The sequence below is a fragment of the Macaca thibetana genome, chromosome 1, assembly GCF_024542745.1.
Source record: "Macaca thibetana thibetana isolate TM-01 chromosome 1, ASM2454274v1, whole genome shotgun sequence".
Lineage (NCBI taxonomy): Eukaryota > Metazoa > Chordata > Mammalia > Primates > Cercopithecidae > Macaca > Macaca thibetana.
The window spans coordinates 19,252,119-19,268,322 of record NC_065578.1 but is presented as its reverse complement, the minus strand read 5'-3'; the positions used below and the strand labels follow the sequence as shown (position 1 = coordinate 19,268,322).

Below are 16,204 nucleotides of genomic sequence, written 5' to 3'. Positions count from 1 at the left end.
AGGCTGGACTCAAAGCTCCTACGTTCAAGCGACCTTCCCACCTCAACCTCCCGAGTAGCTGAGATTACAAGCGCATGCAACATATATTATTCTTGTATTTTTAAAACTCATAACATTATTTTTAGTTGAAAAGTGTCCCATTTGTCTGTCCTTCCTCCCTCCTTTCCTTCCTTCCTCCCTCCCTCTCTTCCTCTTCTTAGATCTGGGTAGGATGCTGCAATTTTGAACATGCTGTTGGGGCCACAGCCTTCTTGTTTCACACAGTATCTTGAGCCTTGTGAATTCCATTCTTAGCCCACTGCCACGCCCACTCATCCACCTATTCACTCCCCTACTCCTTATCATCTGCTTCCTTAGCTCAACCTTGCATGCATCCATCATCCTTGTGAAACGGAGGCTTCAGTGAGTGGCAGGCCTGGGTTATGTCCTCTCTCTACCCACTTTCTGTACCTCATCTCTGCACACACACACACACTTTGCCCAAAATATCGTTTGATTCTAAAGAGGGGGGGATGTCAGAAGTCTGGGATGTCAGAAAAATGTCCAAACAGAGATAGCTTCTCTTTAGTTCTCTGCCCCCGGGTGTGATCTGAGTTCTCTGTGGGTGGGCAGCTTCTGAGGCCAGCACTAGGGTTTTAACGATTTTTTCCCCTTTTGCTCCTTTCCTCTGCTCCCCACCATGCACCACCCTCCTGGTCCCAGCCTTGCCCCCTCATTACCTCACTGTAGGTCTGGCTGGAAGGAAAAAGGCTCTTAAATGTAGATCCAAATCCAATGATATTGAAGAGGCAGGCTGGCATGAGGCTCTTAAGGGCCACCAACATGGCATCCTGGCAGGAGAGAAAGTGGTTTTCAGGATTCGGGAAGGAGTTCTTGTCATTCAACCACCACACTCCAATATTCTCTTTCCCAGCACAGGAGCGACCTCCAAACAGGCATTTACCCTCCTCTGTCTGCACCCAGCAACTCCTTATCCCTCACATCAAGAAATTTGCTGACACTGACCAGAGGCTGGACCAAAGCCACCACCACCACCACCATCATCGTCATTATCATCATCATCGTCAAACTTATCCATGTAGCAGGTCTGACTTCTTAAAGCCTTTCTATTATGACTTTCCAGTTCCATTTAACCTCTTGCTGATCCTGAGAGGTGGGGAGAGCAGGGAGCACCCTCTCCCTGCTGCCAAAGCAGAATTGATGTCTAAGGGAGGAAAGTGGCCTGGTCCAGGTCACACTGTTGATGGAATGGCTTCTGGCCCTCCTGTGGGACCTTCTGCATCAGACTCAACCTAACCATCACTAACTAAGGACACATCCTCAGGGGCAGTCTCTTCAGCTCATATTTGTCAGGTACACAGGAGGTACTTTGCATGCATCACCTCACTGATCTTCACCATAACCTTTCGAGGCAGGTACGCTATTATCCCTATTTTATAGAAGAGAAGATTGAGGCACAGAGAGGTGAAGTAACATGTTGGTGAGCATCCAGTGGGTAAATAATGGAGTCAGGACTCAAAGCTATGTCACGTTGCCTCCAAAGTCTATGGACACTAAACATAACCCATGTAACTATGCCCCACCAGGAGACCTTGATAAAGGTAGATTGAAAAAAACAGTGACAATGAAGGAGGTGGAGGTGATGGTAGAAGCAAAATAAATGATGATGATGATGATGATGATGATGATGATGGTGATGATGGTGATGATGGTTATGATACAATGCAATCACAAATATCAAGCAATTACTATGTGCTAAACATTCTAAGTTATGTCACCCCCCTCAGCCTCAGCCTGGTGCATAGTAAATATTCAGTAAATGGTTATCATTATCAACCCAATGAGATCTATATTAATATTAATAACCCTATTTTACAGATGAGGAAACTGAGGCTCAGGAGAACTAAAGAATTACACTGGGTTGCAAAACCTAAAACTAATGACTGAGGCTTTAAAAACACAGCTCTGGCTGGGCACAGTGGCTGATGCCTGTAATCCCAGCACTTTGGGAGGTGGAGGCAGGCAGATCATGAGGTCAGGAGTTTGAGACCAGCCTGACCAATATGGTGAAACCCTGTCTCTACTAAAAACACAAAAATTAGCCAGGCGTGGTGGTACACACCTGTAATCCCAGCTACTCAGGAGGTTAAAACAGGAGAATCGCTTGAACCTGGGAGGCGGAGGCTGCAGTGAGCTGAAATCATGCCACTGTGCTCCAGCCTGGGCAATAGAGCGAGACTCGTCTCAAAAAAACTCCAAAAAAAAAAAAAAAAAAAACAAAAAAAACACAGCTTTGAGATTTTTATTCATGTCAGCTCTGCCTTGGCAGAGGAATGAAGGTCTGTCTGCCCCTCACCTCCATGTCCCCCATCTTGTTTATTGATAGTACCCCAGGGATCTCAGCATGGCTTCAGGGAAGCCATCATCCTTCAGGATCTAGAAGAAAACAGCTGCAAGTGGATTCTGGCAAATTTTACACCACGTAGATTTCCAGGCTCCACATACTCACACCCCAGTCCCATCCCCCACCCTGTAAACATTAACATTAAACATTAACATTAACATTCTCTCGATCTCTTTTCATTGCTTGCCTCAATACATTTGGTTTCTCTACAAAAGAAGTCAATGTCTGCTTATTTTTTCATTAGTCACTAATGCATATTCCTGCTAGGAGGAGATTCTGCTGATCCATACAGATTGTCTCTGCTCACACCTATTAGAATTTTTAAAGCCATGTTTTTGGCAGCAAGCGGCAGTTGAAGAATGAGACCAGCTGCAGGAAATTAAATTGGCTGGACTTTCCCCTTTGGCATAGGCTGTTTGGATTTCTATTTTCTCCCTCCCCCCGAGCCTAGATTTTCCTAAAACTTCAACCCGATGGGTCACAATTAAGGACCCAAGCAACCTTCCAGTGGCCTTATTGTCAGTGGGGAAAGGGGTGGGTAGCCTGAGTAATTTCTGTGCCTTTCTCTAAAAGGGTCATGTTTAGCATGGATGGCACCAATGCAAAGCCATTTGTGAAGGCATGACCTTGAGCTCAGTGAGCTGAACTGGAGAAGGGCAGGAGAAATTCCAAGGAGAAAGAGGACTGAAAGGAGAGCCAGAGAAAGTTATTGTCAGAGAATTCCAGAATGCAAAGATCGGACAGGCTTTCAGTCCAGAAAGTGGATTTCCATTTATGAACTAATTCCATTTAACTGGTAGTAACTGCCTGGAACACTGGGATGACAAGGATATAGACTGAGTCCAGGTTCAGCAGGAAAAAAATTGTCATGACCAATTATTGAATTGATGGGGAGAGGGGAGCCAAGGGACATGTGACATACATTCACTCTGCCTGAATTGATCCTTCTCACTCTACAGAAAGGACGAATGAAGCCCAGACTTGAGAATCAACTTGTCCACAGCCAAGGAGCAAATCAGTGGCAGAATTGACCTTGGAACCCAGGTGTTGCTTTTGGCACAATGCCATGCAGCAGAGATGATATCATCAGAGAAGAGAATTTTTTAGTGGAAGAGTATGCATAATTCTCCATAAGCAATGTAAGGAAAATGAGCTCTGAAGCAAGATATAGAAGGCCCAGGCTCTCTCATTAACCCTGTGATGCTGGGAAAAGCACTTAGCCTCTTGACAACTCAGTTTCTTTACCTGGAAAGTGGAGGGGAAATGGATTAAATGCTCCCTAAGGCATGTTTTAGGTTTATGCTTCTGTGATGCTCTAGGGTAGCTGAGACATCTTATGAATTGATATAGATGCAGAAGGGGATACAGATGGCCACAAAGGCCTGGAGCGTGCTTCAGCACTCCAGCACCGAGGACAGCTTCTCATTCCAATGTTTGCCTTTGATGGTGGGCAGGTTGGGGAAGGTGTCAATCAGCCCTACACCCCTGTGTCATGAGACCTCAAACAGGAACTTGGGTCCTGTGTATGACTCCTCTGTCATACTTCAAGACAACTGTAGCAAACCCGCGGGGATATCTGGCATCCCAGATCCTACCCAACCCTCCTCTCCTTGCTGAGCTTGCTGTCCTGGAAACAAGAGCTTGCTCTGGGAACAAACTAGGGGGAAAGATGAAATTTCAGGTGATGGCAGAACCCCACTCTGTTTTTGCCCCCTCCTTCCTTGTTTTCCTGACCTCAGTTATCCTTTACCCCGATCAATAAAGAGATGGAAGGCTTTTCATGCATAAACACAGAGCTAGGCGCCATGGAAAAAGAGAGGTGAGAGGATAGATAACCCTTTTCCTAAATGAGTTCATAACTCCAGAGAGACAGACATCTGCACAATCAAAAATACAAGGGAGTCTTGTAAAATGCCACAGTCTAGACCGGTAATCTCCTGGGGGTAGGGCAGGGGGCAGGTGAAATGCGTCTGGATTGTCGAGGGGAGGGTTCTATCACCATTGCTTCCACTCTCCTGAGGAGCTCTCCTTAGCAGGGAGACAAAGCTCCCATGTATTCTGATTGGCTAGCAGGCCTGTGCCTCTCTCTTGACTGTCAGCTCCTTGAGGACAGCAAATGTGTTTACATTCTGCTGTTTTTCCAGATGGCCAAGGGCAAGGCTTGGCACCTATTAGGCACTTGAAAAAAAGAGAAACCAAGTCTTTTCTACCAAATTCTATACATTCCTTGATGGCAGGGGCCATGTCCACTGAAGCTCTGATGTCAGGTGGTGGGAACAGTCAGGTGGACGTGGGTTTAATTTTAGACCACACTGGCCATGTGACCTTGGGCAGGTGACTGAAACTCTCAAGATCAGCTTTCCTATATGGAAAATGGCAAAAATAGGATCAAACGCATAGGATTATTGTCTGGATTAGATACCAAGCTTTGCATTAAGTGGCTAGCACCGTATCCAACACATAGCAGACCCTCAGCAAATGTTACTTCCCTTCCTCTCTTCTCCTACACTGCTCCACTCAGTACCTGCCGGGGTGTCTTAGCTAAAGTTTGTAGAATGCAAAGGACAGCTATGGATGACTTCATCCCTTGTAAATGGATGCCAGCTCTGCCTCTGCTCACACTACTTCACGTTTTTTTGGAGATGCAAATGGAGTTTGGGTGTCTCTGTTTAAACTGATTTTTATTTTATTTTTTTTTATTTATTTATTTATTTATTTATTTATTTTTTGAGACGGAGTCTCGCTGTGTCTCCCAGGCTGGAGTGCAGTGGCGTGATCTCGGCTCACTGCAAGCTCCGCCTCCCGGGTTCACGCCATTCTCCCGCCTCAGCCTCCCAAGTAGCTGAGACTACAGGCGCCCGCCACCACGCCCGGCTAGTTTTTTTTTTGTATTTTTAGTAGAGACGGGGTTTCACCATGTTAGCCAGGATAGTCTCGATCTCCTGACCTCGTGATCCACCCGCCTCGGCCTCCCAAAGTGCTGGGATTACAGGCTTGAGCCACCGCGCCCGGCCTAAACTGATTTTTAAAAGTTGTTTCTTGGAACAGAAAGTGCTGAGGAAGCTGGGTTGGGGGCGCACAGCTGATTTTCCCTGGATCCCTGGGCCCTGGGGAGGGGTCCTCTCAGCAGGTACCTTGACTCGGTGCATGCTGATCCCGCTCATGCTGCTGCTCCTGTCAATGAGGAAGATGAACTCCCCGTGGGCCTTTCTCAGGCACGGCTGGACTGACTGGAGGTCGGGACAGAAGTTGAGCATGATGACGGAGTGGTGGGGAATGTCTTTGTGGAGGCGTTTGCGAATGATTTCTGTCTGGAGAAGAAAGGAACACTCTGATTGGGCAATCAGGGGGTCAAGAGGTACTCCTGGGGACTCATCCTGGTCCCCATCACTCACCATGCACCCACATCCTGCTCAGGCTCTGCACGGAAGACTTCCGGGCTGACTGTGCTCAGCTTCTCTGTTTGCTAGACCTTCACGGGTTGCAACAGCAAGCATAGACTTTGCAGACAGAAAGACTTGGGTTTGAATCCCTGCTCTGTCACCATCCTACTGTGTGACATGGGGGCGAGCCCCTCCTCTGGGTCTATTTACCCATTTGTCAAATGGGGCGAATAATGTCCGCTTCTTAGGGTGGTTGTGAGGATGAGCTGAGTCAGCACAGACGCGAGAAGCCCCTTGGTTGAGTAATGGTCTCTCGCTTCTACACTCAGTGTGTAAACTGCGCTCTGGCTCCTCTTGGTTGTGAACTGGGTTTCCCTGGTTTACCGATTCTCTCCCATTGTTAAATTCCTACTCACTCTTCAAATTCTACCCGTTTGGAAAGTCTTCCCCAATTTCCAGGTGGACTTAATTACTTAGTTTCCTCATCCATGAAATGAGGACAAGAAGACATACCTCACTGAGTTGTTGCATGGGTTCAGTGCACTTGGGAAGCTGGCTGCCTGGCAGAGAGCAATTGTCTCTAAACAGCAGCCATCATTGCCACTGCTGGTGCTGCTGTTGTTGGTCCTGGAGGCCCAGGCACTTCTCATGTTGAATACAGTTTTTTGCTCCGATCTCTGCCTCCCGCCAACTTGTTTGCTATTATACTTGAAGGCAGGTCATCTCTTAGCTTCTTTTACATCTCCAGAATTTAACATAGGGCCTGGTCCAGAGATGGATCAGTAAAGATTAAGGGAAGGACAGTGCCTTGGTGTTTATTCTTTTATGTGGCCTCCTAGCTGGCCCTGAGGCCAGAACCCTTCCCCTTGCTTCTCCCCCTCCCCTTCCCACAGAATCTCATTTCCTTTGTTCTCACACTGCTTTCACTCTCCACCCCGACTTTCTCTCTCTGTCTCCTTATCTGGCTGTCTCTGTGTGTACACGTGTCTCTGTGTCTGTTTCTCAGTTTCTGTCTATTTGGGTTCCTTCCCCATCTCAATAGATGACATCACCACCCACCCAGTTGTTCAAACCAAACGCCTAACAGTTGTCCTCGGTTCCCCTCTTTTCCTCACTCCACACATTCCATCCTGCAGCAAAGCATTGCCAGTCCTGCTGCTAAGATGCAGCCTGAATGCGTCCATGTCTCTCTGTCTCCACTGCTACTGCCCATGTTCAGGAGAGGACTGTCTCTGTCTCTGGACCTTTGCAAGAGTCTCCTCCTGCTCTCTTTGTCCAACTTTTATCTCCCTGTGGTCCACTCCGCAGAGAGCAGCCAGAGTGACTGTTCTTGTCATTCTCTTGCTCAAACAGTGCCCTCCCTGAATACTCTAAACCATGGTTTAGGAAGCCCCCTGTGGCCTCACCCCTGCCTACCTGTCCACCTCCTCTCTACCCACTCTGCTCCCTACATTTCAGCTGCACTGACCTTCTTCCTGTTTTCCAAACAGGTCACCATTGTTCTGCTTCCTGCTCTTTCATCCCTTGTGCCCTCTCCATCCATTCCTCCCACGGTGGGCTCTTGGTCATCTGCCAGGTCTCATCCTCAGACAGGCTTTTGCTGATACCCAGCTAAAGAACACCCAGCACCTATGACTTGTGGTCATATCACCCCTCTTGATTTGCTTTTTCATTTTTATTTTTTGAGACAGAGTCTCGCTCTGCCACCCGGCTGGAGTGCAGTGGCGCTATCTCGGCTCACTGCAACCTCCGACTCCCTGGTTCAAGCGATTCTCCTGCCTCAGCCTCCAGAGTAGCTGGGATGACAGGCATGCACCACCACGCCTAGTTAATTTTTGTAGAGACGGGGTTTCACCATGTTGGCCAGGATGGTCTTGATCTCCTGACCTTGTGGTCCGCCTGCCTCGGCCTCCCAGAATGCGGCGATTACAGGGGTAAGCCACCGCGCCTGGCCTGATTTGTTTTTTTTCCTCAGTCTTTCCATTCCAGAATATAAGCTCCATGAAGATAAAGACTGTATCATTCTCAGTATTGCCCCCCTAAGATTTATTGGTTGAATGAGTAAGTGAGGGAATTAATCTGTGTGGGCCTTTTTGTCTGCCACTGATCTGTGTGTGCATCTTTTCTTTTTTTTTTTTTTCTTCAGCCTCTGTTTCTCTTGGCATCTCTGTCTCTTGCTCATGGTGTGTCCTTCTATGTGATTTGCCCTCTCCTTGCTAAACCAGGGTTTCTGACAGCTTGTCCCACCCACTCTTCCTGATTGATGTTCACCCTGTGGATACCCGCAACCCACTCTTCTCCCTGCCAAGGGAACTGGCTCGCTCTCTCCCACGTGAAGCCCCTCCACCAGAGGCCACAGCCCAGACTGGCTCTTTTGATGACAGAGCCCAAGGCAGCAGCACCACATCTGTCAGTGAGAGAAGCCACCTCCAGAAACCTTATCTTCCTCTCAGAGGGACGGGGTGGGTACCCTGGCTCAGGATTCTCTAATGTCTCCTCAAGCTGCCATTATCCAATTACAATAAACTCATCATTTCTTAGCAGCTGTGGGTTGATTGCTGTCATCCCTGGAGTTTGTGAGAATACAGGCTATTTGCATAACCAACCCAAGGTGGCAAGTTAATTCTCATTTGCTTCCACCATCCCCGAGCTAATTGATTTAAGGCTTGGCAGGCAAGGCAGGCAGCCCCAGGCCTGGGAGACCCACTGGGACCCTCTGGCATACAGGCAGCAGTTCTCAGAGCTCTGGCATTGCCACCCCCTACTCTGAGAACCTGGCCCTCTGGCAATGCCACCCCCTACTCTGAGAACCTGGCTCCAACTTCTCCCAACTGACTCATCTGGCTGAGGGGCACCTCTGGGAGAGCAGGTGCTTCCAGTGGGGTCTCTGTCCACTTCCTCACCTTGCCACTGCCCTGTGCCAGCTAGGCGGGTAGAGCATGGGTGGTGTTGTGAAATCCAGCTCAACTGCCCCCACAGAATCCATTCTCATCCCTTAGCCTCCTGGTCACCAAATCTAACTTCTGAGATAACAGTCTCTCCCTTCCTCCAGCTCACTGGTGATCTTTGGGTGCTAGATCTCAGTTTTCTCATCTAAAAAAGGGGCTAATGGAAAGAGATGAGCCATCATTCTGAAACCTATCTTGGCATTCAGGACCTGGCTCAGTGTGCAGGACCGTGAGTGGGAGGCAGAGCACAGGGTGTGACCTGTGGCTGACGCTCAGCCTCCAACCTTCCCTTTCCCATCCCCGTCCCCTGGCCAGGCCTCCTTGTCCTGCAGCTTCATGGGGTGGGGGACAGCTTTCCCCACTCTGCTTTTGTCCTTTATGTCATAGCAAGCAAGGGCCCCAGAGGGAGGAAGAGCAAGAGGCTACTCAGCTGGTGGGTAGGGGAGGTCCAGGAGGTAAGGAGCTGAAGGGTCCTGGGCACCCCTGGGGATGCAGAGGCCCGGAGGAGGCCAAGGCAATTTCTGCCACCATATGTGAATTTTCCTGGCTTACGCACCTGCGAGGTCCTGGAGAAAGGTGACCTAGCAGGAGGCAGGAACAGAGCCAGGATAATGGGGCATCTGAAAGTGCCCTGCAGTGCCCTGGGGCCCACAGAAGGAAACACTTCTTGCCTGGTGTCTGCCTCCAGCTTGCTGCATGACCTCGGGCAGGTTACCTCCCCACCTCACTGGTTCAGTGGAGACCAGGCCTCAGTGCCACCCCAACTCTGCCACCATCCGCTCCCCGCCTCAGTTGCCCTCACCTTCCGCTCTGCACTGTTGTTCTTCTTCATCCCTTTAATGAAATCTGTTCTTCCCTTCAAGTACTGGTCAAACTCTCCCAGCGTCATGTCCCCTTTCTCTATCAGGACATGGGGCATATGGGGCTCTGCAGAGATGAGATCGACTCTCAGCACTTGGCCAGGTATCACAGGAGAAGGATGCTGGGGGCTTTGGTTTAGGTGCAAGATTCTCACAGGGGTGGGACTCCCAGTTGGAAGCAGGGTGGAAGCCCTGGCTGCCTGAAGCAGTGTAGGGCTTGGGAAGACTCCTTAGCTGGGAGGCAGGGGAGCCTAGTGGCCATGGGTGACTCACTGCCCCTCTCTGGGCCTCAGCTGAGCCATCTGTAAAATGGTAGTGGGATGGGGTTAAATGCCTCTCTGATGTTTTCAGGTCTTGACATTCTGTGAATTCTTGAACAGACAAGAATTTCTCCTTGAGGCTACAGAATTTCCAGGGTCTCACTGAACTTTGGTTTCCAAAGATCCCCTGCTCAGCTGGCCTGGGGTAAAGTGTCCTGATGGGTGGATGAGACCCTAGGCCTCTGGAGCTTGAATCAGGGCAGGAGACACTTGATTCCACCAGCTAGAGCCAACTTTCCTGGGAGGAAAGTAGTGAGTCTCCTCTCCTTGGCCACACACCCCCGAGCCTTTCCCTGGTTAGCTAGCTGCTGGGCAGAGGGCCACATGTTCTGTCCCCACAGGCTCAGCACCTCCTCCCTCCCACAGGCAACCCAGGGGCCCGTTGTGGGGCACCGTACCACTGGGGTGGATGAGGATCTCCACAGGCCGGTCAAAGGTGTGCTTGTTGGCCAAGGTGATGATGATGCTCTTGGCCGAGCGGGCAGATGGGGCAGCATCGGCACGAATCTCGTGCGTGGGACTCTCCACCCCTGAGTGGCATAGAAAGGCAAGGGGGATATAGGCTCATGAGGTCAGGAGAGAGAGGAGTTCGCTGGGGCACACCAAGACCCAGGCCAGAGATGAGTGATATGCCAGCCCCATTAGGGGCTCCTGACCTGCAGTATGACCATGGCCAGGCTGCCTCAATTTCTCCACCTGTAAAATGCAGGCTTAGATAGATGGTGTCTGATGGCTTTTCCTGCTCTCAACTCAGGATCTAGTGGGGGTTGGAGGAGTCGCATTCTTATAGGGCACACACAGCCCCCAGCATGCTGCCAAGCAGATGGCTCTCAGCGCTCTGTCGAAGGGTGCTTTTTTGATGGGTGCTCCATAAACGCACCTCACACTGGAATGCAATGTTGCTCTAGGAGCGCATGCACTGACAAGACACCATATCCTCGTGTCCTTTTAAGGCTCTGAGTGGTTGTGGGGAGAACCTTCAGAGCAATGGTTCTTAATCCTGGTTGCATGTTAGAATCTTCTGGGGAGCTTTTAAATGTTTCCATGCCCAGAACATACCCCAGAATCTCTGGGAGGTGGGATCTAGGCTGCAGGATGTTCGGGTGTCTCTGGGTGCTTCTGACAAGCAGACAAGGTGAGAACCAGGAAGCAGCTTTACAGCTGTGGCCTCTAGGAGAGGACCAAGGTCCACCATTCCCCGTGGACGTTCTCCCGAGGAAGCCATTGGGGTGGAAGTCGGTGGCCTTGAAATCTGTACTGGGAAGGGACTTATCTTTGGGCTGCTTGTTGGGGCCATGGGAAATGGGGGTCCACAGGCTTTGTGTACTTTTGTTGATCTCCCATCTGGGCCAGTTGGCTTCCCTGCCCACCCCTGTCCCATCCCTGGCAGCCTTTGACTTTTGGCCTGAAGCCCTCCAATCCCGTCTGGATATCTCCCTCTCACCTGCGAGCAGACATGGCCCACGGATCTCCAGCTGGAAGTTGAACTCATACTCCATGGGGTTGGACACATCAGTGTTCAGGAGAGTCGCTAGACACAACTTATTCCAGGAGCCCGAGGCCCAGGCACCGAAGCAGTGCCTGTCTTTGCTGGAAAAGTGCCGGGAGAAGGAAAGGAGACCAGCCAGGGTGGAAGCAGGGGACCAGCGTGAGAAGACAAGGAGAGGACAATGAGTTCCAGGCAACCCAGCCCACCAAGGGGGCCCTCAGACCCGTACTCTCCCACTCAACCTGACCCCAGGGAAAGCCTGGATTCTGACGTAAGGCACAGCCACCTCCAAGGAGCACCCACGCTGGACCAGGCATCAGGCACGGTGCTCCCGAGGGGTAGCTCACATCGTTCTCACCACAGCTCTGGGAAAATGTCAGAGTCTCTGCAGGGAAACTGAAGCTCAGTGTGATGAGGTGACTGGCCCAACTTCCCACTATTAAGAACTGGCAGAGTCCTGGCCCAGATCTCCTAGCCTAGGTCTGTCTGGCTCCATGGTGAAACGGTTTGTACTGCGTCACACCATGTCTTGAATCTCTGTCTTTGTGAGCTGCAAGCCTTGCGAGTCATTTCTCCTCTAAGTGTTTGTTTTCCCATCCTTTAAATTGGTACAATACTTTGCAGTTGCTTTGAGGACTCCAGGAGCAACTACTTAGCCAAGTGTCTGTCACCTGCTGAATGCTCACGTTTCGGGGCCCTCTTTCTTTGCGATCTCCACCCCATCTCCCATCCTATGCTGTCTCCACAGGCACACCCCCTAAGGCTTTTAATCTATGTCCTTCCATATGCACACATCCTTGTAAAATATGGGGCAGCATTTGGGTGTAATTGTGCTTTAAGCTGACAAGATCGCCTTATATTATGAATCTCATTCGATCTCTTACTTTTTTTTTTTTTGGCACAATGTTATGTCTTAAAACTCTGCCCAGGAGGCTGCAAACCCAAGTCCTCGCTGCTAACTTGATATCACTTGGGGGCATCCGTTACATTGTACTTGTTGTTCCCAGCTCGGCCTCCCCACATCCACAAATAACGCCACCATGAATATCCCTGTCTGTGTTCCCTTTGGACTTGTGAAATAATTTCTTCATGATCCCCGGGGGAAAGGGCACACTGAGGATTGCCAGATTGCTTTCCTGGGTGGCTGTCCCCATTCCTAATTCCATTAGCAGTGAACAAGCCTTCCCCTTCTCCTCACTAACACTTGGTGTCATCTGGTTTTTGGATTTTGTCTTGTGTCACTCTATCTGAGCTCCTTTGAGATTCACAGGGGTTTGAGGCAGTCTTTTTCCAAGAGTGTCACTCTTAACTCTGCCTGCTAGAATGGGCAGAAATAAGCGTATCAGCACCCGCTCAGTGGCATCAGGGCCTCCTGGCCTCTTGTTCCCTGACTCACTGAGGTCCTGAATGTCCCAGCTAGGCCCTGCCTCTCAAATGCACAAGGCTCATCGTCACCGGCAACACTTACAAAGACAACACACAGGCTGGTGCTCTTTGGTCTAAGACTGGCTTATGCCACCAGCTTCTCTGTTGTGCCAAGTGTCGTCCTTCAAGACCATGCACGATCCCACTCATCACCACCGATCTGACCTCTCTTCTTTCCTGTCTCACTCTGCGATAGCCACACTAGCATTTCTGCTGCTGCCGTGACACATGGCACCTGCTGCTGCCTCTGGGCCTCTGCACTTGTGACTCTCCCTGCGCAAAATATTCCCTCTAGTATATGTCCATGGCTTGTCCCCTTCATTCAGGTCAGGCCACAAATGATCCTAGTTCTTGTTCGTTGGAGCTAAAATGGCACTTGTCCCACTCTGTCCCCTTCCGTCCCCTACAGCACTTATTTTCATAGAAAATGATCTCAGCTGTAAGTGCCTTAGACTGTGACCCACCTCATTTTCCCTCCATACCATGAGGGGAGGACAGAGAAACTGTCCAGGTACAGGCTTGTCATGTTCCTCTCCCCATCCTGTTGAAAACCCTCTTAATGGCTCCTTGTTGCTTTTGGAGAAACAATCTTAGCCAGGGCCAAAGGGCGTCCGATGCCTCTGCAGCCTCATCATGTGCCACCTGTGCTTCTGTTCCTCTCCAGTGCCCTGTCCTTGCTACCCCAGGGCCTTTGTCCCTGCTGCTGTCACCTACGGGAATGCTCCTCTCTGCACCTACATCCTCCTCATCGTTCAGTTCTTAGCTGAAACATCACTCCTCAGAGAAGCCTGGCCCGGCCCCTGACCCCCCAGGTTGGGTCCCTCTTTTATACTCTTAGCCCAATGAACTTCTCCTTCCTTGTACTTTTCAGTCAATAATGCATTCCAGTATACAATGAGTCACATAATTAGTTGTGTTATTCGTTGGATAATGGTCTTCCACTAAGTTCCAAAATGTCAGGAAACATACTGGTTTTTCTCCTTCTCTATCCCTAACAACCAGCCCAGTGTCTGGTACATCGTAGGTGATCAGAAAGTACCTCTTGAGTAAAGTTATGAAATTTGGACAGCTTGGAAATGCTGATTCCAAGCTGTCCAAATTTCATAACTTCTGGCCAGTACCATTACAGGGCATTTCAGGGATGCTTTTAAGTGCTCTAAAAGTGAGCAGGGGAGAAGGAAATGGCTCAGAGGGTGGCAACCGTACAGCAGAGTCTCCCCATCTCCTCCCTGTCTCCCCCACCCCATCCCCTACTAATGTCACCTGACGCACTCTCTGTTGCCCACCTGGGACTCTGATTGGTCTGGGCAGGGCTTCCTTACCCCTGGGCCTGTTGGTTGGAGGTGCCAGTGCTCTTGGTGCAGAACTGGGGCACGGTTGGGGCACAGACAGCAGGCAGAAGGACCCTCACAGCCCCGCTGGGCAGCGTCGGGAGCTCCGAGGAGGTGCTGATGAAGATGGCGACGTTCTCCATGGGGGCAATGGTCCCCAGGTTGGCCACAAACAGGATCCGCTCCAAATCCTCATCCAAGGTCACCTTTCCCGGTGTGCAGGAATGAGGGGCGATGGAAACCCCCTCTTGCAGAATGTTCCCTAAGTGCCAGGCTGGCGTCAGGGGCTGTACATAGATTATCTCTGATCCCCTCTAAGATTGCTCTTGTGGTAAGTGAGTGGCCCCATTTTGCTGATGGGAAAATCAAGGCTCAGCTTGAGGGTGTGTGTTGTGAATAAGTAACCCGTTAAACCAGGATCTGAACCCCCACGTGTCTGACTCTAGGCCTGTGAACTTTCCACTCGACCTTGCTGGGGGTGGAAAACTTGGACTCACAAAACCCCAACAGAGGGTCACATCTTCATCCCCCAAATTCTACTTCCCAACCCAAGAACCAAATAAAAGCATCCCCTGCCCTTGGGAATCCATACTTTTGCTCATGCTCTTTCCTTTTATCAAAACACCCATTTCTTCGTCCCTGCTTACCCAGTCTACCCACCCACCCAACCCCTCCATGAACACCTCCCTGGTCCCTGATCTAGGCTGGTCTTTTCCTCTAACATCATCACAACCTCTTTTGACACAGTCACTTTCCACCCCCTGCTCCCATCATGGTTACTCCTAGACAGATCCTAACTAACCTTTTGGACTGTGATAAATCATAACAACTCAGGGACAACTTTGCACATTACACAGGATGAGTGTTCATTGAACGTTTTAATAACCACTTGAACAAACTTCACCTTGATCATAGATCCAACAGTAAGAATCTCTTACATTATATTTTACCTGGTCTACGTTCTAGCCCTGGTTCTTCCACCAGCATGCTGTGTGATGTGCTGCCTAACAGGCACTAACAGCTGCCTTTCACTGACCTTGAGCCAGTTGCTCTCCCTCTCTGAGCCTCAGTTTCCTCAGTAGCAGGCATTAGTAGCCATGCTTTGAGTATTTACTGTGATGTGAGTTCTCTCCCTGCATTATACTGGTTGAGCATCGGGTGAGGACAGCTATTTATTTCATTTTACAGAGGGGGTTAACTTTTTCTCTAAGCTCACACCATTTGTAAGCAACAGGAAAGGGAGTCAAATCCCGGCGTGACTTGTCCTACAGCCTCTGAAATTAAAAGATGTTATTCTGTTTCTCTAGAGAGACCTTTAAAATCCTTTTGTTACCTCCCTTCCTTTGATCCTCACACACTTTCGAGTGACAACAGAAAGTCAATTACCTCTGTCTTACAGACAGTGAAGCTGAGGTTCAGAGAAGTTAATTATTGGCCCAAAGTGGCACAGGATTCCGTCCAGGATTCCTGACTAGTTCAGTGCTCTTTCTCTCTCATGTTCCGCTGCTATCCTTGCAGTCAGCCTGAGGCTCCAGCCCAGGCAGCCTCTGGCTGGCCCAACCCAGGTCCCGCTGCAGCCCTTCTGGGCTCCTTACCTGTGACTGTTGGGGATCGAACATGGGAGGCATCAAAGTGGCCGCTCCCCAGCTTGGCTTTGTCCTTGATCTGTACCGTCACTACACGGTCGGCAATGACTGCCTCAAAGCCGATCACCGTGGTGCACTCATCCAGGGGGTACACGAAGAGGCCTGTCAGAGCAGGGCCCAGCATCGCGAGGTGCCCCAGGCCCACCCTGCACACCCCTTGCCTGGAAGGAACCTGAATCCTTGGCCTGCCGGTTGGGTGGTGCCCACTGCCACTCAGCAGATGCCCAGAGGCCTCGGCAGCGAGCCAGCTCTGGGACCAGGTGGGTAAGTGCAGCGCCAGGGCCAGCTCTTATTTTGCATGTGTGTGAGCCTGGTGTGGCCAGAACTTCTGATTTTCCAAGAGAGCGAAAACATGGGTTTTTATGGGACTTGTGTGCGCCTCATAAAGCACATCTGCG

General features: G+C 50.2%; 1 protein-coding gene across 1 annotated transcript in view; it reads right to left on the bottom strand.

Annotated features, from left to right (window-relative positions):
* Nucleotides 1–16,204, bottom strand: part of VWA5B1 (von Willebrand factor A domain containing 5B1) — a 53,730-nt gene that overhangs the window by 28,098 nt on the left and 9,428 nt on the right. The window contains exons 3-9 of the mRNA XM_050793972.1: nucleotides 15,756–15,908; nucleotides 14,152–14,422; nucleotides 11,360–11,505; nucleotides 10,314–10,445; nucleotides 9,538–9,662; nucleotides 5,539–5,715; nucleotides 720–830 (exon numbers count right to left, since the gene is read on the bottom strand). Coding sequence (XP_050649929.1) covers nucleotides 720–830; nucleotides 5,539–5,715; nucleotides 9,538–9,662; nucleotides 10,314–10,445; nucleotides 11,360–11,505; nucleotides 14,152–14,422; nucleotides 15,756–15,908 — 1,115 coding nt within the window. The remainder of the gene's footprint in view (nucleotides 1–719; nucleotides 831–5,538; nucleotides 5,716–9,537; nucleotides 9,663–10,313; nucleotides 10,446–11,359; nucleotides 11,506–14,151; nucleotides 14,423–15,755; nucleotides 15,909–16,204) is intronic.